Source organism: Xenopus laevis, chromosome 7L, assembly GCF_017654675.1.
Source record: "Xenopus laevis strain J_2021 chromosome 7L, Xenopus_laevis_v10.1, whole genome shotgun sequence".
Taxonomy (NCBI): Eukaryota; Metazoa; Chordata; class Amphibia; order Anura; family Pipidae; genus Xenopus; species Xenopus laevis.
This window is the reverse complement of record NC_054383.1, coordinates 25376025-25402923: the sequence shown is the minus strand read 5'-3', so window position 1 is coordinate 25402923 and position 26899 is coordinate 25376025. Positions and strand designations below refer to the sequence as shown.

Genomic DNA, 26899 nt, shown 5'->3' with positions numbered 1-26899 from the left:
CCAACTCTGGGCAGGGGGCGGGTGATGTTGAGGGGCTGGTGCCATAATGGAGGGGCTGATGATGTCAAGGACCGGATTTGTGACATGGCCATCAGCGATTGGCTGATCGATATGCCATTCACTTCAATGTCATGTCCAGATTTCCGAATTTGTAAATCCGGACAGGCAATTTTCACCCGAACAGCCTTTTCAAAAACTGGGCTGTCCAGGTGAAAACCGGACAGGTGGCAAACCTAACCACCCCTTTAAGCATCAGAAAGGAGGGCATACAAAAACATTGTGTATGATTTTATGGAACCAACATCCACAGTTACTTAATCTTTTATAAAGTCCTGCTGTGAGGTAGGGTAGCCAGCTTTAAGTTTTTGCCTTACCAGAACACAGTGGCTAAGCTAATGAGTGCTTGTTGGTAAACCTTCGACTACTGAAAGCAGCTGAAATATGTCTAAGGAACTGCATACTAAGTGGGGAAAAAGTTAATTAACAGCAACGGTGATACATAAATCAGTAGAAGGGGAAAAGTGATATAATCCAGATACAGTATAAGTGATCAGAGAAGAATGAGAGTAAATATTTGAAAGGGATAAAATGATGAAGGTGTCTGTTATTATAGTGGCCAGACCTCCCACTGTTGTGTGCAGCAGGGTCAGACTGGCACTTAAGCAGCCAGTGGAGAATGGCACTGATGTATGAGATGGAAAAGCTTTTGAATAAAGCATATGCCAGAAATTGCAGACCTCCCTCCAATTATTCAACACAGAGTTCTAAACTGTATCATATATTTTGACATGTACATAACATCAGATGAAGGATGACTATTTGTTTATCAGAATTGTACTTATGCATTAATGTATTTGCCCTGCTTCTGTTAAGACATAATTTCAACTTGCAGTTTTATCCTTGCCTAGGCAGCCACTGTCTCTTCGGCAGGCTGGCCTTTAGCTTCCTTATCAACTCCTGCAGGCCTTCTATTGTATTATAACTCAGTTACAGAAGGGATCATGGGCAGCCATACTATGTGGTGAATGGCTCTCTGTAGCAATGGTCTACAATTCCCAGCAATAGATCCTAAGCACTCCTTGATGACCAGGGGTGGGTGGTAGTGATAAGTTGGGCCCTAGGCAGGTACATCCTCTGCTTACTCCTAGTTCGGGCAACGTCACTGGTTGTACGGCTGGATTAAAAAAAGATTCCATTGTCTATTATGGTGTTCACTCAGGGAAAGAAACACAGACAAGGGGGCCCCTGGGCAGTGTCGGACTGGGATGCCAGGGGACCACCAGAAAACCTTAGACCATGGGCCCACCTTCCAAACTATTATTCTTCCTCTACTCACTCAAACTCTTTATTCTCCTAGTCGACTTATGCTATTCTTCCATTATTAAGCATTTGCCATAAAGAAAAAGGGAATGACCATGAAATAGGCCAAATGGTTAGAAGCAAGAGGCCCACTAAAGCCTGGGCCCACCGGGAGTTTTCCTGATATCCCGGTGGGCCAGTCCGACATTGCCCCTGGGGCCCAATGTTGTTATCTTATATTTAAAAAATGTTCTCCTACTCAATGTAACTGAATGTGTAGCAGTGGGACTTGGCTTTTTACTATTGAGTTCTATTCTTATATCTACCAGGCAGCTGTTATCTTGTGTTAGGGAGTTGTTACCTGGTTATGTTCCCATTGTTCTGCTGATGAGCTGCTGTGGGGGAAAGGGTGAGGGCGATATCACTCTTACTTGCAGTGCAGCAGTAAAGAGACACTGAGATTTGCCAGAGCACAAATCATATTACTGGGGGCAGCTGGGAAACTGATAATTGGTCTAGCCCCATGTCAGATTTCAAAATTAAATATAAAAAAAATCTGTTTGCTCTTTTGAGAAATGGATTTCAGTGCAGAATTCTGCTGGAGTAGCACTATTAAATGATGCGTTTTGAAAAAAACATGTTTTTCCATGACACTATCCCTTTTCGGGTGGCCATAGATGGTACAATTACGATCTTTCCTGGAAAATATCTTTAAAGGAATGATCGTTTGTTTTAATACACACATGTAGAGCTGAATCGTCAGATATACAGGTAGAAACAATATAACTCTATCTGTATCTGACGATTCAGTACTATACAATGGCTGATGTTTAGGTGCCTTCAAATGCGCCCGATCGAAGAACGGACCAATATCCAAGTCTTCTGCCGATATGGGTAGGTTCGTCCGAATATCGTTTTGTACGATATTATCGGTGCATCTATGGCCATCTTTGTATTCGTGCATCATTGATGCCAATCTATGGCCACCATCCTGGCTCTTTATATGGATTAATTGCCTTCAACTTGTTATTTTGTTGTGTGCTGTTCCTATATTGTAAACATGATAAGATAAAGCATTTTTTATATTCACGTGGCTAAGCCGCAGCCATCATTCGCATAGGTTCACTTATTACTGCAGTTCTTCTATAGCAATCTATAGATCAGCTACAATTAATAATACAAGCCTCACATCACTGAGCTGGGACTGCCATCCATAACAGAATGTACAATGCAGTCCTGTGCCTGAGGCTCAGACAGTAGAAGGAGACACTACAATAAGTTCACTGCAGCTAGGGTTGCCACCTTCTCTAAAACTCTGACACCGGGAAAATAATTTGTAATCGTTTGTTTACCATTATCTTTAGGGAAAGCCACAGCATTGGTTTAAATATGCTGCACAGTTTTTCACTGGGGGATAGAAAAAAAAAATTAGCAACCTTGATTGCCTTTAATTCTACTGAAAACTTTCCCAATGGTTCTGACAGCCTTACTGCAGTAAGTGTGCTGACCAAACATGGTTACAGATGCCTGCTACAAACACTAACATGTTCAATCCGGGGAAACAAAGCCATATGTAAACAGAATGTCAGTTAATAACACACACCAGGTCAAACATTTCCAGGCCTGTTCTGTATTCTACCAAATTATGCAAAACATACTCTATTGAAAAAGTGTTTTGCTTTCTATTGTTTTCCTTTAATTAGGAGTATGGATTAAGAACAAAGCAAAGACTACAAAAGAGTTCCTTCCTGATATACAAACATTTATTTATAATATTTCATGTGGGGGCGCTGCTTCCATACAGCTCAGCTAACAAAACAGCAGTGTGATCTATTGATGCTGCTAGGCATGCTGTTAACTGAGGTCTATGGTTAACACTGTCAATGTGACAGAGTGTGGCAGTTAACACTCAAATATAAACATCCCAACATACAGAGAAGAAAAGTTGCACATGCTATACACTAATATTATTTACTTAATAAACCCTAATAGTTGCTGGGTCAGTTTTAGGGCAGGGAAGAGCAGGTATTATTACCAAGGCCCCAGTCTATGAATGGCTTCTTTGCCAAAATATTGGCTTCAGTAAAACTAAAAGTAATAAAGTTATATTTTGCCTATATATTAAGACTTGTCCAATCAATGGCTCTCCTGCTGTAGGTAAACTGTAGTCCCCAGCATCCATTTACATCCCTTATTCACCTACAGATTGAGTTTGTAAGTAAGTGAGCAGGTTTTTGGGTGCTGGGTTGGGGTTAGTCACTGCCTTACAAAGGTCTCTAAAAGCCCTGCCTCTAAAATCTGAAATAGTCTAAGCTGATTGCAGATGATGTCTAAAGGTCCCCATAGACGCAAAGATTTCTCTTGCAGAACTACCGATTTAAGCAAAGTCTGACAAATCCTTCGAAATTATCGTGCGGTTAGTGGGATTCGAACGATCGAACATCTTACGATTTTTCGGCCGACATCTGCCAGGAAATTGATCGGCCAGGTTAAAAAATCTTTGTCGGTCCCAGTGCAATCTATCTATGTTTGCAGGGCCAAGCAGGCAGCTCCCCTTTGTTTTCCTGGCAAATTGGGGACTCACGATGACTATCAGATCTTTTAAAAATCTCAACATCTATGGCCAGCTTAAGTGGCCATGTATCATTGAACCAATACAAGTCTGTATGGTAAATTGCTGAAAGTCATTTGAAATGTAAATCGCGAAGCCAAGCAATTGAAATTTAATACCATTCCCCCACTTTCCTCACTGACCTGTTTCTTGGAAATCACCAAATTTTCAACCGGCTGCGGGAATTTGTAGACTTGCATTTCTTCTATTATATGGACCGCAGAACCAATGACTACTGCCTTGTGAAGCCAGCCATCATCTGTACAATTTGGATTAAAAAAAATGTTGATGAAGTGCAGATTATTTGTACTATACCAGAAATCAATAATAAAATATTTGATCTTGTATGGTGAAGAAACACATTTTCAAGGGTGGTTTGTCTAGATCTTTGGCATCAAAGAGTGTTGCAATTTATACATTTCTAGCCTGGTCTTGGGGGAATCATATGTGTCACGGGACACTGGCAGTGCTATGTGCTATGATGTACAGAGAGTGATGGAGGCATTTCCTCTACCCTCATGGACACTGGTTACTACTGGTTTCTGCTTTACTACTGGTTACTACAATTAAAGCTATAATTAATTTTTAACAAATGCTGGCCAAACAGCATTTGAAAAAAATACTCTAATATAAGATCACACATTGAATTAAAAATAAAATTGAAAAACGGAACATTTCACTGACCTGTCCCAAGAAATAGCACATCATAGTACTTGTTGTCCAGTGCTTTAACCCTATCCACAGCTATTCTGGTGTATATGACGTTCCCTTTCGTGAGAAGCGGCTGCTCTCCAACCGGTTTCACCTTCTCGTACATCAGCGGGTGAAGTTTTACAAAGTCTAGCACATTGTTGGGGAGATCCTGGGAAGTGTTGAAACCATTCTTACGAAATTCATCTGTGATGCACTGCAAACAAAAATCTAATTAAAACAATGAGGTTTATACATATGAAATTCAGCATTACAATTGCAGGTTTTGTCTTGAAAACTGTTAACAGCATCAATTGAAGTGAAAACAGTGGAGGGATGCTCTGAGAGGTGAGCGTATTTCCTTTTTGGTATTTCCTTCTAATGCACAGTTTGATGCCCAGTATTCATAGATTTACGTATGGAACCTGTAGGGACCCCAAAATGATAATTGTGCATATAACTTTTCTTGGCTGCCAATTCAGCTTCTGCAAACACAACTCCTTGCCTGTGTATTGTGTCATAGCATATCACAACCCCATCATATTCTATATTACCCAAGATTATTTCATATTTATATCATTCTCTTACTATTCCTTGAAAATAATACCTTCATTTTCTCTTTTTGTTTTCTGTTTTCTTCTTCTCTCCTTTTCTCTATAACCCTTTCTGATGCCCTGCCTTCTTTATCTGTTTAACACCATCTGTTCTCTACCTCTCTCCCAGCAATCCCTTCTCTCCTTTAATCCTCTATATATTTAACTATATAATATTGTACCTCTGCATTTTATTTGCATGCAGAAGTGGAGACGAGCAAAAAAAAAAGTTCCGGGATTCAAATCTCTTGCATCCCCACTGAGGGGATGCTATTTCACAGAAATAAAGAAGTGAAGGGATGGCATCCCTGTGCATCTCTCCCCAATACCAGCATTGCTTATAAGGACATCTCAGGGCAGGTACATGGGCAACACTGGGTGTTGTTAGACAGAGAGAATATAAGCTAATAAAAAATACTAAGCTGAAGGGAAATGATCATGGCAAAAATAAGTGTGTTGTTTAAGCCTGCACAAAAAAATAAGTAAAGAAATCATTTTGGTCATTACAACTTCTCAATATATAGATATATCCATGACCAGTTATTGCTATTCTCTATTTAATGCCACACCTTGAGTGGATATGTTAGTGGAGGAAACTCCAATTCAGCCCCCCTCCACACTATTTGCATGCACACTGAAGGACTATAATCTTACTGTAAGTACGAACATGGAGCCGATTTTAGACCGAAAAACCATGTATTTTTGGCCAAAATCTTCTCCTTGTATGCACTGAAGGTTGGGGACCTCTGCTGTAATAACACAATGCAGAAGGCCATTCACAGAGCAGAAAAAGTACAGACAGGGTTATTTGGTTGGTTATCTATATGGTAGTTTATCAACAATATGAGGAATCACATGTAATGGTTGCCACCTTTTAAAACAATGCTTACCGGCTGGGGGCGGGAGCAAATGGGTGGGCCGTGACGTAAAAGGGGTGGGGCATGATATAGAAAGGGGCGTGCCGTGACGTAAGGGGCAGGCCTAAACACGCGCTTGGCCTGAAGACAGAAAAAAAAGGTACATTTTGAGCGGGTTGGGGGCGGCCGAGGGGTTTTGTTAGGAGTTTTACAAATTTACCGTCTGCTACATTGCCGGTAAATTTGTAATACCGGCCCCGGCCTTGGCAGGTGTTTTACCGACTAAGCCTGTTAGCTATAGAGGAAGCAAACCTTCAGGGTTCAGGGGCCCAGTGCAAAAAAAATCAGAGGGGCCCAGTGCACTCAGATCCCCATCCTCCCTCCCACTTCCTGCCCTGACTCCGCCCACTCTCTATCTGGTCTCTACCCACTCCCTGCCTGGCTCCGCCCACTCTCTGCCCCATGCTGACTTGCACTCTGCTTCCCCACAGCTAGGGAAGGAGGGTTTCTTGTTAGCTATAGAGGAAGCAGACCCCGCAGTCTGGGCCCCCTATTTCTCCGGCCCCCCTGTGAATGTGAGGTCTGCTTCCTCTACCTATAGTAACGCCACTGGCTGTGGAAAATATATATATTTCCAGAGAATAACCATATCCCTTCAGTTGCAAGATAAACTGGTAAATAACAATACATATGTGATTTGCCTTGTTTTAACATTACCTTAAATACAGTGGCATAACTAGTTATTACTGGGCCCCACAGCAAATTCATTTTAGGGCCCCCAACATATCCAAAGGTTTCCCTGTTTTACCAGTATATGTTGAGATTGCTCAATAATGAGGACCTCATGGGGCCCCCTATACCTCTGGGCCCCCCTGCAGCCGCAGGGTCTGCTTCCTCTGTAGTTATGCCCCTGCTTAAATATCAAAGATGTTCACTTTTGCATAATATAAACAACTGTCCCTGGGGCAATGATAATTTCCCACTGCTAAGTTTTGTATTGGTTACAACGTCAGAATCGATCTTATCTATAGAGATATTAAAAGCATGAAACACTGGTATTTGGGACATAGTGATCTGAAGCACAATACAGTATTTTAGCCTTTGGCTGCAATACACTACAGTTCCCAGGGTACACACGCCATAATTACCATGTTCATTTTACAAAGTTTGGCAGGTTATAAAAGTTTGAAAATATTTCTCCTTATCTAAACTGTTAAAATTACTTATTTTCTTATCTCAAAATTGTTACAAAGTATCTTAGTTGCACCTGTTAGCTGTACTGGCCTCTCTGCCAAAAGCCAATTAAGTTAGAAATTTTGGACACAATAAAGATCTTTTCACTTTGAATTGGTGCCTGCTGGAAGTCTGCGTTCATTGAGTGCCTGCTCCTTTTTACATTTCGGTTCGTCCGCCCCCTATGCTGAGGGCTCAGGGCAGTGCATCTGGGCCACTTCCCTTACATGGTGAGTAATTTGTTTACCACATTGAAGTACCCATACTACAGATGACTTCTTGTAAGTTAGAAATTTTGTTTCTTTTTCTGGCTGTTCAGTGCAGAGAAAAGAGGGACTTTCCAGTACAAATGAGGGACTGCAGGCAGAGCTGTTAAAAGAGGGACTGTCCCTCCAAAAAAGGAACAGTTGGGAGGTATGATTATGAGAGTAGTGGGGGGTCACTGTTACTGCACTGATCATTGCTCGTTTTTGTCAAGATATTTCCTGATTCATCCAACCTGAAGACTGTTGTCAAAGTTACTTCCTGGTTCATCCAGCCTGACTGCTCTTGTCACATGGTCTCAGCAGAAAGGAAAACAAATTTTCTACGTGACCCCTGTGAGTTTCTGGTTCAGAAACAAAGTTTACAGCATCTCTGTTAGCTAGAGGGAAATTTTAACTATTCTTTGCATGCAAAGTTGTGAAACAGGGTTGGCAGCCTCCATATTTAGACACGCCACTTCTGGTTTTAGGCACCCTGGCAGTCACTTATAGGAGAACTAAAGCCTAAAGGAAAACTATACCTCCTGAACGATGTATGTAGTCTCTATAAAAAGATATTGCATAAAACAGCTCATATGTAAAATCCTGCTTCATGTAAAAAAAAAAAAACATTTTCATAATAATATACTTTTTTACTAGCATGTGCCATTAGGTAATCCTAAATAGAAAATTTCACAGTGCACACAAACAAACCATACATGTAAGGTCACACGAGCCTATTAACAGACAGAGTTCTGTCTTTTGCTTCCACACTTCTTCCTGTTACAGTTAGAGTTGTAGTATTTCTGGTCAGGTGATCTCCGAGGCAGCACACAGACCATCACATAATGGTGGTCCAAGGGAAGAGATGTAAAAGGGCAATATTCATTTAAATATATATTCCAGTTTGGTAAGATTCTTTAATATGCCACTTAATTTGATATAAACTGTTGATATTTGATATAAAATCTGTTGCTTAAGTATTCATTTTGGGGGTATAGTTCTCCTTTAACTAAAGAAGTAGGGCAGAGTGTTGTACATTATGTTTTGGGCATCTGTACCAGCCCAAGGCAACCACAGCCCTTTAGCAGTAAAGATATGTGTCCACAAAGATGCCCCAGTAGCTCCCCATCTTCTTTTCTGCTACACATTCTCGGTGCTGCTGTCACTTACAGAGCTTAGGAAACGATGCACAAGATACTGAATATATATAATATAAAAGTCACAATATATGAATGAGGCTAATTAGTAAATAATTGTTGGTACATGACAGCTCATAAACCAGCACAGTTAGCATCATAATTTGATAATCAGCCCTGTGACAATCCCTAAATTTAACTTCTCAACAGCTGCTGAAAACAACTAAGCATACGAAGCATGTGCGTGTCGCGGAAATTCCTAACAAAATCCAAGATGTGGAAGTCCTGTGACAACTTTGAAGGCCTGGATCATTACTACTACAGAGATGCTGAACCTTTAGGCTGGTTCATTTGGTTCAATATATAAAATATGGCCTATATATTTCTAGCCATATCCATTTTTGGGGTTTAGTAAAGCCAATTTGGTCCTGAGTGTCCAGATCTGTCATGGGTAGTGATGCGTGAATCTATCCCGTTTCACCGAAAAATTTGCGAAACTGCGAAAATATAATAGCAAAACTATCTTTACTCGCGCGACAATTTTTATTGTTCCAAATGCGTCAATGGGTGTTTTTTTTTTATTGTGGCAACTTTTTTTTTCCTGATGTATTAGTCAATCTGTGTTATTTTTTATGGTGACTTTTTTGCCATAGTGCATTCAAGTCAATGGGAGTTATTTCTTATAGCGACTTTTTTGTCCTAATGCATTAAAGTCAATGGGTGTTTTTTCTTATGGCGACTTTTTTGTCCTAATGCATTAAAGTCAATAGGTGTTTTTTCTTATGGCGACTTTTTTGTCCTAATGCATTAAAGTCAATGGGTGTTTTTTCTTATGGCGACTTTTTTGTCCTAATGCATTCAAGTCAATTGGTGTTATTTCTTATAGCGACTTTTTTGTCCTAATGCATTAAAGTCAATGGGTGTTTTTTCTTATGGCGACTTTTTTGTCCTAATGCATTAAAGTCAATGGGTGTTTTTTCTTATGGCGACTTTTTTGTCCTAATGCATTCAAGTCAATGGGCGTTATTTCTTATAGCGACTTTTTTGTCCTAATGCATTAAAGTCAATGGGTGTTTTTTCTTATGGCGACTTTTTTGTCCTAATGCATTAAAGTCAATGGGTGTTTTTTCTTATGGCGACTTTTTTGTCCTAATGCATTAAAGTCAATGGGCGTTATTTCTTATAGCGACTTTTTTGTCCTAATGCATTAAAGTCAATGGGTGTTTTTTCTTATGGCGACTTTTTTGTCCTAATGCATTAAAGTCAATGGGTGTTTTTTCTTATGGCGACTTTTCTGTCCTAATGCATTAAAGTCAATGGCCGTTTTTTCGTATGGTGACTTTTTTTTGTCCCAATGCATTAAAGTCGGAATTTAGCTGCAAATCCATGGCTGGCGAATAAATTTGCTCATCACTAGTCATGGGCAAAGATAGTGGCTGCCAACCCTGCTGAACAACTGTAATTGAAAAAAAAAAGTGCCAGGGTCCCCAAGGTTTTTATGCCTGCAATGCAGTTGGGGTAGGGGCAAAGGACCCCAAGTAGGGGTGCTAACATTTAAAATCTTACAGTGTGGGGTTTAGTTCTCCTTTAAGTAGCATATATTTAAAAATACCAACCTGGCATGGATATTTATGGAGCACTGAGTACACAAGGAAATGAAACAACTAAAATCCAAAACTGGTTCAGCAGCTTAATAAATCAGTACAGATGAGAAAAAGTAAAGTTTCTTTAGTAAAGCTATTTAATCTGGTCTTGCAATTCTGTAGCAAGTGCAGACAGGCCTGTTTGGCAACCCCGAGCCACAGCTGCCCTACTTGTAATCTTGTAATTAGTCAAGTTTTGAAGCAAAAAAGGTGATTGCCCTTTAGCGAAGTACCTAAATGGGACAGTTTTAGGGATTTTGCTGAGCAGGCTATTAAAGGAACCGTAATACCAAAAAATTAAAGTAATGAAAATATCATGTAATGTTGCCCTGCACTGGTAAAACTGATCTGTTTGCTTCAGAAACACTACTATAGTTCATATAAACAAGCTGCTGTGTAGCAATTGAAAAAATGCAATATGGCACTGGTTATATAGTGGATAACAGATAACACCATTATGTTCTACAGAGCTTAGCTGCTGTGTAACTTGAGCCTTTTCTCCTTTGAATGGCTGCCACCATTGCTACACAGAGAGGAGAGGAGCATTTTGACCTTGTTTTGACACCGACGTCTATATTTTTCAATCAAATAAATAAATAAATACAAAGAAAAAATATACACCTGTTGTGTTTATCTAAACCTCCTACATTATTTAAGCTTAAACAGAACAAACAAAAGAGTGATTAAACATCTTATTACACCATCCCATTATTGCACTAAACACCAGCATTCTGTTGTACAACACCTACCTGCACAATTGCCAACACCTAAAAACAATATCCACGGGCACTACAGTGCACCAGTCTTGGCACCATATGAAAAATTGCTCCAAAAGAGGCATTATATGCCACACCTACACTATAGTCAGGTGAATTACAGGGCACCTCTTTGCAACAACAACTAGTAAGTCTATGGGTACACAGGCTAAATGTGCTCCATGTGCTCTCAGTCTGCATATTTTTGCAGCTGAGAGAAGTGGATCTGCAGGGGAGCAGGAGCAGGGAGCAGATCCGCTTCTCTCAGCTGCAAAAATATGCAGGGAGGGGGACTATGTAGGGTACTGGGTAAGGGTTTTTATAAGTGGGAGGGGGGTTGGACCACTGAAATTAAAAGGAGCACAGAGCATAAAACAGAAACTATCACTGGAAATGGGCAATTATTAATTAAGGATTAAGGATAATTAAGGAGTATGAGCAACTGTGAAAAAGATATATGATCTGCATCGATCTGGAGTTGTTAAAAACAATTAGCTCTGAATTACCTGAGGATAAAGAAGCACATGATTAACTGCACTGGGTGTAGCACCTGTTCATGACTGAGCACACATATTTCTTTTACCCACATTATAAAAACATAATTTACCCCAAAGGCGGGTTCATTTACAGGGCTGAACACGGAGTATAGTAACATAGAGTACTTGCCTGTGTACATTAGCAAAACCAAAAGTATCCACAAAGGTGCATGCACATCTAAAAGAGCTGATGGTCATGACAATAACAAAAATGGAAAGTTGAGCTCACCAATAATTTTAAACTATTAGGTAGTGTGCAGTGAGGCTGCACAAAGCACGGGTTTTCTTAATTTCCGATATATTTTGATAATAGGCAAGTGCAGAGGACCACTTTGTCTGTAATCATAACAGTGGGGCCTTCTATATATTATTTTAGAGTGCTTCTTGTTCTAGCAGAGTGCGAGTATATATATATATATATATATATATATATATATATATATATATATATATATATATATATATATATATATATATATATATATATACTGATGGAAGGGATGTGTCTGCTTATACAGTGTATACTGTATAGTAAAGACAGAAGATAATGGCCGATTGTGAAAACAATTCATGCTTAAACCAGCTCAGATGATAGCAAAAATGAAATACTGTATATTAAACCAATGTTAGACAGATTACTTACTGATCCTGGCCTAGGGCTGGGAACCTCTCCATCATATCGAGACCATTTACGAGATGAATACTGATATTCCATATAAGGTCCCTCAAACACCTTCTGGATATCAGAAATGCTGTATCGACAGATAGCGGAAGATTCCATGTTTTTCCTGGATATAACAAAAAAGTAAATGCTTCATTAACAGAATATCACACGATTCACATATATATATATATATTTCCTTGTTATGTGTCTGTAAATGTATTTAGACTCATAACCAGTTCTCAGATTTTACTTATTAACCAAAACAAGTATGATGTTTGCATCCAGTAAGTAGTCGCTCCTCATACAATAATATTCTGTAGTGCCAAATTTTACAGCAATAATAGCTTTAAGCCTTTTGGGGTACATATTTACTAGTTTGCACATGGTTCCAGAAATATTTTGGCCCATTCCTTTCTTTTTTGGTGACAGAAGATTCAATTATTTGTTGTAACCTGGGCCCATTGTGATTGGAACTCCTTAGACCTACGTATGTAGTTGCACTATACACTGTGACAAAAAAAAAATCTGTATTCTATTAGAAAGGCCTATTGTTCCATAAAAGAGCATGGGGTTATTTAATTGCAAATGTTAAACCATATCCCTGCTGTGTAATCATTCCGTTGTTAGTTCTCGATGCCCTTCAATATCAGCTGCCATTGTGTCCAAATGGACCTATTTGGAAGCCTATAAATACTATAAGATACTGTAAGTAGCAGGAGCTACTTTAATGTACCAGTGGGCCTCCACTGCCCTAAGAAATTTGTGAAAAAAATACCCCCAAGAAAGTAAACTTCAATATAACAGGTCAGGCAATGAAGAAACGGTCAGCACTAACTGCAGTTGACATGAACCCCGGGGTGGGCTGCCCTGAGACTATGTTTAAAGTTTTAATGAACATTGCTACTTTGTACTGTGTTAAATGTATTGTGATGGCCATTATGCATAAGTTTTTGATAAAGTTTTTTTAATTGCAGTACCACCTGCTTGTAGAACTTAACTGTAAAAATTAAGATGGTTAAACATCCCATATTTTATATACTGAACTTATTGCACCAGCCTAAAGTTTCAGCATCTCAATAGCAGCAATGATCCAGGACTTCAAACTTGTCACAGGGGGTCACCATCTTGGAAAGTGTCTGTGACACTCACATGCTCAGTGGGCTCTGAGCAGCTGTTGAGAAGCTAAGCTTAGGGGTCGTCACTAATTATAAAGCAGAAAATTAGGTTTGTTTGTAATATAAGCTGATGCTACAGGTCTGGTTATTAAATATTAATGCTAATTGCAATGGTTTCTGTGCTGCCATGTAGTAATTATCTGTATTAATTACTAATCAGCCTTATATTGTGACATTTCTATTCTATGTGTACTGTATATTGTGAGTGGGTCCCTAAGCTCATTAAGTGACAGCAGCACAGAGCATGTGCAGTGAATCAGCAGAAAAGAAGATGGGGAGCTACTGGAGCATCTTTGGAGACATAGATCTTTACTGCTAAAGGGTTGTGGTTGCCTTGGGCTGGTACAGAAGCCCAAAACATAATGTACAACTTTTTCTAGCAACTTCTTTAGTTTGGCTTTAGTTCTCCTTTAAGTGTTTTTTTTTTAGTGTGCAAGCTCTGTATATGCCACATTGTTGTGCTGCCCTGAACCAACAGCAATAGTAGCAGAAACCTGTTAAAATGTCAACTCTTGGAACCAAATTAATTGCTGCCTTTTTTTTTTGCACATTGCCTTGTGTTTGTAAATGACCCATTCTAGGGTTTGATTAAAAACTAAAATGACCACCATGCTGGAATTTGCTTCTGTGGTGCTGAAATACCATGTAGATATGTATCAAATACAACATTTTCTCTTTCATTTCCAGGAAGACTAAATAAAGAACATGAACAAAGATTATCATCTTGGATGGTTTGCACAACAGTGAAAAAAAAAAGTTGTTTAAGAGAGAACTAGGATATGGGTAAATATATTGTACAGGACCACACAAAGGGCAGAGATGAACCTTGATAAATGCTCTCTTTCATCCCTGCCTGTCATGCAAAATATTAATAGGAATGTACCACAACTCCTACTCCTCTTTTGTTTATAGAAGCTCAGCTTTGTCCTCTGTTTCATTGAAAGAAACATCTATTGGATGTATGTATATTATTCTTCAGGAGCATGTAAAAATTCCTCTTCTTTTTGAATAGCTTGAATCGGAACCACTCAAGTGTGGGTGGAAGTGGGAGGCCCCGTAACATTTTGCTTTTAGGAAAACAATGGCATCTGTCATAAGCCCAGCTCCCTACCGCGTGCATCCAATTATCTCACATGGCATCAAGCTTTCTGTGCATCTTGAAATGACAGCAACACTAACATTCAGACCCTTTTAATAAAACAGGTGTCATAAATATTTAGGGATTAATGTTCCCCCCACCTGTACAAATAAAAGGATACTTGAAAACAGAAAGGAACACCATGGCCATATAAAAGCATGAAGTAGCAAGCCATTATATTTTAAAATAGGAGTAACATACATTATAAAATAGTTGCATCATGAAAAAAGTGACATTTCTATCACTAATTTGAACTGATAACATCACTATGTAGAGTTAATAATGGCTTTTGTGTGTTAAATATATAACTGACATCCAGGAAATCTAGCAGAGTGCTTTGGAGATACAACAGTACAGGGGGCTGAATCCTAATACTTAACAACTAGTTGTTTTCAGATAGATAACCAGAAATAACAACTTTTTCCAATTACTTTTATTTCCTGTTTCACCATTTTTCTAATATTAAAATGTAAAGTGTAATTTTTCACCTTCTAAAGCAGCTCTGGGAGGGGGGTCGCTGACCCTGTAAACTGTCCTAAATTGATACATTTAGTTGATACATTTCTTATATTTGTCCCTGCTGAGTATTATCCCTGAATTTCATTAAAGGCAGCTGTTAGAATTGATATAATAGTTACTAATACTCCAGAGATACTACTGAGATATGTATCAACTAAATGTTGCAAAACTGTAACAGTTTAGGGTAGGGGCACACCTGGCAATTCGGGGAGATTTAGTCGCCTGGCGACTAATCGCCTCTTCTTTGGGGTGACTAATCTCCCCGAACGGCTTCCTCCCGTCTTGCGCCGGCTATAATGAAAAATCGTCTGCAGCATGGCACATGTGGCGCTTCATATTCCAAAGTCGCCCGAAGTTGCCTCATGAGGAAACTTTTCATTATAGCCGGCGCAAGACAGAGGGAAGCTGTTCGGGGAGATTAGTCGCCCCACAGAAGAGGCGATTAGTCGCCAGGCGACAAAATCTCCTCGAATCGCCAGGTGTGCCCTTACCCTTAGAGTCTGCACCTGAATTACTGAGCTGCTAGACTGAAACACCAGAGACGGGGACATTCAACTTTAAAATTAGATTTTGGAAAAACAGTAAAAAAATAAATAATGGAAAGTTAATGAAAAAAGTCTTTATTTCTGGGGAATTATCTGAAAACAACTGAACTGAAAAAAGTGTTTGGAAGGTGAACAACCCCTTTAAAGGAGAAGGGTTAACCACAGTAGAGTAAGATCATAACTTTAAGGGAAATTTTTTTTTCCGCCAGGACTGGAGTGGAGATTATAAAACAGGAAAGAATAGAATGTTGTAGCATTCCCTAGAATACTACACTTTCTGGGGTCGGCCATAAGCAATTAAAATCACTAAGGGGTGCCTAACAAATTTCCACCTCCCCTCCATTGATGAATCCTTTCTTTATCTTTCAATATGGTTCATAATGTCCCAGAAGGCCCCAACTTTTGTACTTTTTTGGGCCCAGATTAAACAATTTTGGATTGTTAAAATGCAGACATTATTATTTTATTTAATCTCAGCGCGAAAAGAGCAAATGCACACGATAATTAATTGGGAAATCCACGTGGTCTCTAAGCAGTTTGATAACTTCGCAAGTTATTAATGCTTTACTCACAGGAAAGTTTTTAAACACCAGAGCCAGGGCCAACCGCTTTCGCACAGTCTAATTCAGTTCTCTCCTATGACTGTTAGAGATTAGCACGAACCCTCTGTTAAAGTAAAAGCAATGCTTTTCTATGGGCACTTTAGGAAATGATACAATTAATTTTCCTTAGCAGCTAAGCAGAAAATAATTTGTAAATATTTTTACCAACACAATGAACAAGAGTTTCATTCATGAGCCCCTTGTCTTAGTGCATAACTGCTCACTACATGGAAGTAGAAGTTGGACAGTACAACCCTAGGAGGGGGTGCAGGTCCAACCAGTGCACTGATATCATGGGTTAAATAAAGGTTGTTTTTGTTCCCAGTTGCTCCAAGTGGATTTTTGTTTTACCTTGGCCACTCTTCCTCCAATCAACCCTATATCAAAGATTGCACATCAGTCTGGATGTGGGTTACAACATACTCTGGTTAGTGTAATGTTAGGTTCTATTCTTATCTCTAATCAAAGAGTAAAAATCCTAATCCATAACGTATGGGTGCGTAACCGAGGCATATTGGAGGATGGCACCAGAAGATAAACAAGCTCTGTCTGGATGGAATCTCACAGCTGCTAGAAATTAATGAAATCCAATGATTTGTAACAAATGTATTAATTGCAAGCTGTGTGATTGATGCCTGTGTACATTCCAAGTATTTCTGATATTAGCAAACAGTCCCATTTCTGTGCCAGCTTCTTTCTCAGAGATCTTGGCAGGGTCCCCTCACATATTTCAGGCTTGAACAATAGCAAATCTGTGTATCTGCTAACAGTGACAGCCACTATTTCACCTCTTCATTGCCAGACGACTGCTAGTGAAGCTGCCCATATAAATACAGCCATTGCCCTGATATGAGGTTTTGTATGATAATCTGTTCGTGTGTTGGACAAGTCCAAGTTGGACAGATATGATTGTGTCCTGGGAATTTGTCGTTTCTGCGAATGAAAATTCTGATTGCATCACTTCTGTGTTAAAGGGGTTGTTCACATTTGAATGGAATTTAAGTATAATGTAGAGGGTAATATTCTGAAACGATTCGCCAATGAGGCTAGTTGAATAACTTGTATCAGGAGGCAGGGCCTATCATGTTACAAGGGGCAGAAAAAGTTGCTCCTGGTAACTTTAAGAGTTGAAATTCCGTTTTTTAAACCGGAAATTAGGCTCTTCTAGAGCAGAGCACAATAGAGCTCTCTGCACTAGCCATGCACTTCCCCCTGGATCCCCTCCGGCGCAGGAAAGGTAGGCACTCTCTGGAGCCCCCTCAGAGAGGAACAATCTTCCGACTTACCCCTGCAATTGGTTTTAGTTTTTTATGATTTGACAATTTTGAGTTATTTCACTTTTTTATTCAGCAGCTGTCTAGTTTGCAGTTTTAGCAATTGGTCCAAATTACCCTAGTAACAGTGCACTGCGTGGAGAGGGCCAAAACAAAGAGGAGTGATAAAAAACAGAATTAATGCATATGGCCAATCATGCTATAACAATAGCAATTGGACTGGACTGTCTTTATACGCACAACCTATCTCAAGGCCTTTTCTACAATCATATTTGCAAAATTGCAGCCTTTACATTAATTAACATTAAGGGGTGGTTCACTTTCAAGTTAACTTTTAGTATGTTGTAGAATGGCAAATTCTAAGCAACTTTTCAGTTACTTCAATATTTATTTTTTTTATAGTTTTTTTAATTACTGTATTTGCCTTTTACTTCAGACTTTGTGCAGCTTTCAGGTGGAAGTCATATATAAGTTAATATATTTGCCCTGCGCATGGTTATATTTATAAAGCTGAATAAGAGGGTGCAAACAGAATTGGAATTTTTTTTCACAATGCAAACGTCTATAGGAGCTTTTTAAATATTGGTGGCGGATAAAATATTCGTAAAACAATTATTAAAGAATTTAAGTTACTGTCAACGCTATTTTCGCACACAACAACCTCGCACATTGGGTGCACTCGCGCATACTCCCGTCTCATTTGCGAAAATGTATTCACACTGCGAATTCGCAAAAAACGGAAAGACGGGCAGAGCAGTGCAATATATTTGCGTTCAGGAAAAAACATGTGCAATACAACCATTTGCGAAAAATATGCGTTGCGCGAACTTTATAAATGACCCCCATTGACTCCATCTAAAAACAAATCTCCTATTCATATGCCAGTCTCTTATTCAAATCGATGCATGGTTGCTAGGGTAATTTGAACCCTAGCAACCAGATTGCTGAAATTGCAAACTGGAGAGCTGCTGAATTAAACGCTAAATAACTCAAAAACCACAAATAATAAAAATGAAAACCAATTGTGAATTGTCCCAGACTATCACTCTTTACATCATGCTGAAAGTAAATTTAAAGGTGAACAACCCCCATCATTCTATATGCAATATATGGTCATTTTTCTGATATGGGAAACCAACTATACTGTTTGTGGCCAGGTAATAAGGGGGAAAGGTCAGTATGGAAGTTATTCCAAATCTCCTGATGTATCTGCTATTCACTGCCCTGTAATAACGCTTATTTGGTATTCTTGCTAGAACTTACATTACATCTCACCTTGCTGTCCTTCAAGTACTGCCATTGATACAACATAACAAAAACTTGCATACTGAATCTTTTTAGGTCTTTGTATACTGGTACTGGAATGAAGAGCTTGTAGGCAAGCGTTGAGAACACTAGTCTAGGCTCCACAGCTTTTGCATACATCAGACAAACCACTATCTATTATGATGCTCTTTAGAGAAACATCTTGCTACAATCTTGATAAATGTGGCCAAACAATTCATTTTTTCAGGGTTATTTTTCCCGTGTCTGGAAAATCCATTTTTATTATGATGGGTTGCACATCTGGACTTCTTAAAGCTGAAAGCTAGGTGGCATGGTTCCCATTGTGAGGAGAAAATCCATGTCTAGTGGAAAAAAGAGAGAGGCTTTCGTACTGGGGAATGAGACTCTTATTCCTTACCGTTCATATATAGTAGTAATAAGCTTGGTATTATCTCTAATACAAAAAGCAGTAAGGCATGTGAATTACTTATACAGTTCCATACTGGCAAACGTTGTGTTCATCAAGTCAAAAATACCTACCTATGTACTTATAGTCACTCTGACCATAATTTGGCATGCAAGAGGCATGGAAAAAAAGCTGAATTATCTGCTTGAATGTAGTCAAATACATTACAATTTATATCTAGGATGTATTTTTCATATACAGGTATGGGATCTGTTATCCTGGAAACCTGATATCCAGAAAGCTCCAAATAACGGAAAGGCTGGCTCCCGTAGACTCCATTTTATTTAAATAATCCATATTTTTACATTTTTTTCCCTTTTTTCTCTGTAATAATAAAACAGTACCTTGTACCAAATCCCAACTAAGATATAATTAATCTTTATTGGAAGCAAAACCAGCCTATTTGGTTTATTTAATATTTACAAGTTTTCTAGTAGGCTTAAGGTATGAACATCCAAATTAGGGAAAGATTCCTTTTCCGGAAAACCCCAGGTCCCGAGCATCCTGGATCCAGTTCCCGAGCATCCTGGATCCAGGTCCCGAGCATCCTGGATCCAGGTCCCATACCTGTATTTTATATTCAACCAGTGTCGGACTGGCCCACCGGAATACCAGGAAAACTCCCAGTGAGCCAAGGTGTCAGTGGGCCCTCCTGCTTCTAAACATTTGGCCTATTTCATGGTCATTCTCTATTTCTATGAGAACAAAGAGGATAAATAGATGGATTAATAGATTATAATATGAAAAGAAAAGAGAATAGGAGAATAGAGGTTGAGTGAGGAGAGGAAGAATAATAGTACTGAGAGTGGGCCCCTGGTCTAAGGACTTTGGGTGGGCCCCTGGTGTCCCAGTCCGACACTGTGTGGGGGCCCCCAAGGTAACAGTCCCAGTGGACCCAGGACCCCCAGTCTGACACTGTATTCAACAGAGAACAGGAGGGTGATGTTACTAAACACAGAGAATGGCTCAGCTAAATAAAGCAATATGGAGGAAAATATGAGTAAGAATGGCACACAATAATATTCTAAGTGTACAACAATTGGACGCACATATCAGCCATTCCTTTATATTGTTGCCTCTGATTCAGGTGACTGATAAATGCTGTTTGCAGCAGATTTCACATCCAATAGTTTTATCTTGAATCCATCCTTCATCAAACCCTTGTTTCTGATACACGGCTATCTCTTGATAAGTTAATCAGCAAAAAACATAGAGAGAGAATACAGACTGATTATACCTCTTTTGCTTATTCACAATGACAAATACACAAAGTTTGCCTGCTGTTCTTGGTCAAAGGTAGAGGGAATATTTTCTCACCATTGCAAGACGAACGCCCCATAGAAAATGGCTGTATCCCAGCTGCCCAATTCCAGGGTGTAGGCGCTCTTTAAGACTTCATAAAAAGGCATGGCGCAGACAAGTCTTGCCTTTAAAAATGATGTCCATTTCCTCTGTAAGATTTTCTTGCCACCCATGTCACTCTTAAACATGAAACAAAGAGGGAGACTCATTTATCATGATACGGTACAGTGCTGGCTTTGGTTAGGTGAAAAAAAATGAAATAAAAATATAATTATAAGCATCTTTCCAATATATATTCATTACAAATATGCAGCAAAAATCATAATCAAAAAACATTTATAGAATGAAACCTCTTATCACTCAGGGGCCCACTGCACCCCCTATACCTCCTGGTCCCCCAGCAGTCAAAGACTCGGCTTGCTCTACAGTTACGCCTCGGATTTGCTATCCACCAGTGAAAATCTTCCCCTAAAGGAGTCTGTCAGCTTTCAGACTGTCCCTGATACACAAATACAGATTAAATGGATCAAGCACTTTTCTGCCTCATGCTAAGGCTGAAGCTATGCGTAGCGGATCCAGCCACCTGTTATATTAGGCCAATTTTATGCTTGAACAACATAACTGCAATGGTCAATAACTGGCTTATAAAAATAATTCTTCCCAGGCAAGGCAGCCTCTGTAACAAAAGAGAAGACATTTTCAAACTTTGTGGGCTATAAAAGCTCTGTCTGCCGATAAAATACCTGTTTTAATGGCCCTTCCACTCCATGTATTAACAATAAATTCACTGCAACTAAATGTAGTCATCGAAATACAATCATTTGTCCTTGTGCAGAATAAAAGTCATGATGCTGATACTAAAATGTGATTTCACTAGTAACTTTTCTGCTGGCATAAAAAATGTGTATTCTTGGGCAGTAGTGTGACTAGTGATGCGATTCCTCATTAATATACTTTCATTATGTAATCTGATTGTGCAGCAAGAAATACATCTTATCCCATGTCCATTTAAAAAGATTTGAGTCATTCCAGGTATTTGCTAAGTTAAATCTACTGAAAGCCCTTTAAGCAAGGGTCCCCAACCTTTTTTACCCACGTTCAAAATTAAACAGAGATGGGGAACAACACGAGCATGAAAAATGATCCTGGAGGGTACAAAATAGGGATGTTGTTAGCCCCTTTGTGAGCTGGCAGCCTACAGGAGGATCTGCTTGGTTTTTATGCAACCAAAACTTTGTTTTCCTTTGAGGCCACTGGGAGCAACATCCAAAGGGTTGGTGAGCAACATGTTGCCCGTGAGCCACTGGTTGGGGACCTTTAGGGCAAGCTCCACAGCTAGAGATAAGAATACTTTAAAACTTGTATCCCTAGCCTCCTTATGTAAAACACATTTACTTGGAGTTGAGGAACCGTGAGAGCTCCAGGTCATGCTGGCTCATCAAAACCCTGATCCATCCATGCACAATTGCTCCCATTTGTTTCTGTGGGCACCAATACTGGACACAAATGGATCTACTCCACCCAAACCAGCTACCCACAGCAAAAGTCACAATACCCACATGTACCATACATGGACCCACTGCCTGCACCAAACCACTTGCAATTAGACCAATTGTCTCCAGAGACATTTAGAAGATCAATTAATTTCTGTCTAAAAGACTTATTTACTTTACTGCACTGCTGTCTGGAAAGGTCTTCTCTTTTCTAACTGTGAGAGTGGACAAACAGGCTCAATCACTACAGAAGAACAAACAATTTAAATTTTAGTTTACATAAGAATATGACATCTAACCTAGACTACTAGATAACTTGCTGTTAGTATATGTATAAATGTTAATGGACACAAGATCCCTGTGAAGAATAAGGCTAGGGCAAGATGATATGTATTCTGTGCAGGTGCCGCTGCCCCCCTTCTCTTCTATAGGTAGGGCGAATTAGGGAAATTTCTTATGACTAGGGCCAGATTGCGGATCCCTCTCCTCTGCCTGCCCCCGGAAGCATTGTCTATGCTCGGGTGAAGGCAGACGCGGTCGATTTTGGCACCAAAAACAACATTTTGCGACAATATCGGCCCTGTCTGCAGAAGAGAAGGGGAGCAGCCAGGCAGAGAATTCTCCCCCATATCACCTGGCCCTAGCATACCTATGGTTGGTGTGTTTTGCAAGTGTGCAATATCTATGCCTCAGATCTGCCATGTAGATTTTATCCTTGCACAGTAGATCTGGGGCCTAATCAGAACAGCTGCACTCATGCAGAAGGAAAGTCAAAGCAGAAAGGAGAGGGGATTTAGTTCACAAAGCCATGGCAGCCAGTTTGACTCCAGAATTAGTGAACCAGAACGATGACATTTTATGTTTTTTTATATTTGCAAGGCCCATATCTTAAGAATTTCAAAAGTTTGCCTTTATCAGTACTTTTAGATGACAAGTACAAGACCGGTATTTTTCTCCAAATATTCTTTTAGCCGCATTGTTGGCTGAAACATCAGCATTCCTTTACACGAAAACATTCCCCTATTTTGGAATTGTATGTGTTAGACAAGAATGATATTGAGAAAGTCATGTTATCAGGCTGCTAGGAGTGAGGAATGAAAGCTAGGAGTGTGTCTGTTACTCGCACTCTCTACACTCATTTGCTGATGAGTGCCTGTTGAATGCTAAATGACAATCTACAAGGAGGCTTAATCTAAAGTTTAGGCAGTTCAGAGCGTATCCTGATTTAAAAATATAAAAACCATTACTGGTGATGTGGTGTCTCCAAGGATGTCCAAATATAATTTCTAGACTACACTGGAACAGAGAATAACTTACCTGCCGTTGTTTTTGCAACACTCTTCTTTTAAAAGAGTTGCACTAGGAGTTACTAGTGTCACCACCTTCCTCCAGGTGGGCCTCCAGTGCAGCTGAGTACATGCTTTTGCCTTCTGTCCTTCATCAATCTTTGCACCATCTTGTCTCTGACCTGGGCACAATCATTGTTCCGCAACCCTGGTAGTTATGCTACTTGTCACATGGTGAACAGTACAGCGCAACTTTTGTCTTACGTTGAGCACAACTAGGGTTGCCATCTGGCTGGTATTTTACCAGCCTGGCCGGTAAAAATTATGGTTGATCTCAATGTTATTAATAGGGAAAAAAGATACATATATATAAGAAGGCAGGTATTTTTTTCCAGAAAAGGTGGCAACCCTAAGCACAACTGAGGGTAGAAGCTGCCATCTTGCTGTACTATAGCAATGAACTCATACTTAAGGACATATTTACTAAAGGGTGAATTTTCTCCTCACCTAACTCCGCTAAAGATAGCCCCCAATTCATTGGTGTGTTGATTAAAAATGGGCGATTGTTAGGAGCGGGTTATTCTCCTGTATTGTTCCATTTCAAACAAACTCACACACAATGTTTAGGTTGAAGAGCGCATGAACCATAAGCTGCTGGAACATTGGACACTGGAGTGCCTTTCAGGTCTGGTAATTTAAGGTACGGAGAAGCTTGTATTACAATTCATCTTCTGCTTTCATCTGACAGGTCCGTAAGGCACAGCAAATGACTTACTGTTACTTATCCACAAAATCTGTACAGAGGTTGGAATGAACTTAGAAAAGATATCCAGAAAATCCAGAAACACGTGTGTTTATTCATACCTTAGCCTGTTCAGTTGGTAGTCATTAAAAGAGTCTTTGGCTAATGGCATATCCTCCACCAGCAGAGAAAAGCAGCTGCCATATGGTCATTTCATTATTGCGCCTTGCATGCCTGAATACACAATTGCACCTTCCTATGGGTTTCTGTAGCATACTACTTTACTACAACTTCACAATTACTTCTATACAATTTACAAGAGAAGCTCTACAAAAGCAGAATTTTGACAAACTGTCGAGGGACAGTTCCAAGCCCTTAGAAAGTCGCAATCTTCCACAGGCTAGGTTTTTTTTTTTTTTAGATATTTGCAACTATCTGTTGCTTGGGGAGATTAGTTGCCCAGTGACAAATTGCCTCCTCTTTGGACGACTTATCTCCCCGAAATGCCTTCCTGCCGACTAGAATGCTGTCCTAAGTAGTTATTTTTTCCCAGTGATAACCGAGATGAAACAGTCCCCTAAACATAAATGTTCTTATCCCCTGCAATCGACTGAATGTTGGAATCTGTATACTTAGAATGCATCTTCTACCTCCCATGCCAGCACTAAATCTTTTCATCCAACAAGCTTTGTTTTCCGCTATATTATATGAAACGTTTCATCCAGAAAAAAAGGCAAAAAAATTAAATCAAGACATGTCTTTGTTACATAGTAAAATTAATCAGCGGCACTTTGCAATATCACACTTGCTTGTTTTACAGAAAGATATAAAAAGCTGGATTCTAAGGAATTTAACCATAAGGTTTTACTGCTGCACGCAGACAAAGCATGAAAATATATGTTTCTCTAATATAAAAACCTGATGTAACATTAACTCATAGTTGTAGAGTAGCGCGTCTGGCTGGGATACTTTTTTTTTTTTTTACTATGTTTGTTTTCATCTCTCTCTAAACTCAACTTTCTACAAAGAGTCCATATAAGGAATCCTTCTCCCATAAATATGCAGGGAGCTTGAAAGGGAAAAAGAGAAGAAAAGGAATCTATAGTACATTTCACAACACACAAGAAACTCCATAATCGGACTGGATTTCATAAGGACGCTAAAGGAGCTGCCATCTGCTCTCTGGAGTCACAACCTCCCCTGGGATCCCTTTGACACAATTAGTGGCAGAGGTTTTGCATGATGTTGAGTGCATTGCTCCAGGTTGGAGTATGAAAGACTTACTTTAAGAGAGGCACACATTCATCGAGTTCAACCTTTTATGTCTGTGTACATGCTACAATTACAATCTTTCCTGGAAAACATATTTCCAGGAAAGATCGTTCATTTCGACACACACGCATAGAGCTGAATCTTCAGATATACAGGTAGAAACAATAGAATTCTGTCTGTATCTGACGATTCAGCACTAACAGTGCCCGATGTTCGCGTGTTCAAAAAGACCCAATCAAAATTGTACAACCAGCCGATCAACGGATATCCAAGTCTTCTAACGATATCAGTCAGCTCGTCTCCTGCCATACACAAACTGAATATCGTACGAAAATGTTTTCGTATGATAAGATCTGTGCGTCTATGGCCACCTTAAGTGCTAGTTGATCCAGAGGAAGGGGGAAAAAAACTTCTGAAGCCTCTCTAATTTACCTAAGAGGAAGGAAAAAATCCTTGCTGATGCCACAATTGCAACAGAACGAAGTCCCTGTATCAGCTCGTACTAAGAGCTATTTTCAATAACCCTGTATTTTCTCACTTGCTAAAAAGCCTTCTATCCAACCCCTTCTTGAGGTTATCTAATTCCACAACGTCACAGCACTCTCTGTAAAAAAACTCTTTTCGAATATTTTAGACTGGTAAATAAAGCATTAGGAAGTTTATTGTTTGGTTCCTTATAAATTTATACATAGTTATCACATTCCCCTTACATAAACAACCGAAACATGGATGGTCTTTCTTCACAATTGAGATTTTCCATACCCTTTACCAGCTTAGTTGCCCTTCTCTGGACCCTCTCCAATTCAATAATTACCTGTTTGAGAACTGAAGTCCAAAACTGCATGGCATATTCTAGATTGGGCCTTGCCGGTGCATGTTAAAATGGAAGAATAACCCCCCTCTTCCCATGAGTCTATGCCCCTCTAATACAGCTCAAAACATTGTTTGCCCTTGCAGCTGTTGACCGGCATTGCTTGATACATCCAAGTTTATTAGACATTTAAGAAAATTTAAGGAGTAAAGAAAGGACATGTACAGAAGAGTCAGCTCCCTTAAAACACAACCATATAAGAGGGAAATCTGCCTTTTCCCTAGACGTACTCCATGTCAGTACGTTACGGGATAGCCCCTCCTCCCTGCTCCAATTAGAAGGAACCTCCCCAAGCCTTTAAAAGGCCACCACACCCACCTACCGGCGTCTTTTTTTTCCTTCTCTTATGCTCTTGGCTTTGTTCTCTGAACAAAGGCCTCAATCATTAGAAGCAAATTTTTGTTTTTCTCTTTTTATGCCTAGGAAAGCATTAGGCCTGCCCGGAAGGCGTCCTAGGGACAGGGGTTTTGGTCCATGGGACCTTTTTTCCCCCCAGCACACTACCTCAGACCTGGAGTCTTCTGAACTTCAGCTTTTGAATCAGGTAAGGCACTGAGGTGCAATGTTTGCTACTCCTTGTCTGCCTGTATTTCAGTTGCCTTCCTGTATTGCTATCAAGAGCATTGGGTGGCAGGTGCTTGTCCCCCCATTCGTGTGCCCTCCCGACCTGCCCAGAGGGCCTCAGG

At 39.7% G+C, this 26899-nt stretch overlaps 1 protein-coding gene across 1 annotated transcript in view; it reads right to left on the bottom strand.

Annotated features, from left to right (window-relative positions):
- Window positions 1-26899, bottom strand: part of sema4g.L (semaphorin 4G L homeolog) — a 164956-nt gene that overhangs the window by 25416 nt on the left and 112641 nt on the right. The window contains exons 9-12 of the mRNA XM_018225232.2: window positions 20565-20728; window positions 12242-12386; window positions 4595-4817; window positions 4054-4169 (exon numbers count right to left, since the gene is read on the bottom strand). Coding sequence (XP_018080721.1) covers window positions 4054-4169; window positions 4595-4817; window positions 12242-12386; window positions 20565-20728 — 648 coding nt within the window. The remainder of the gene's footprint in view (window positions 1-4053; window positions 4170-4594; window positions 4818-12241; window positions 12387-20564; window positions 20729-26899) is intronic.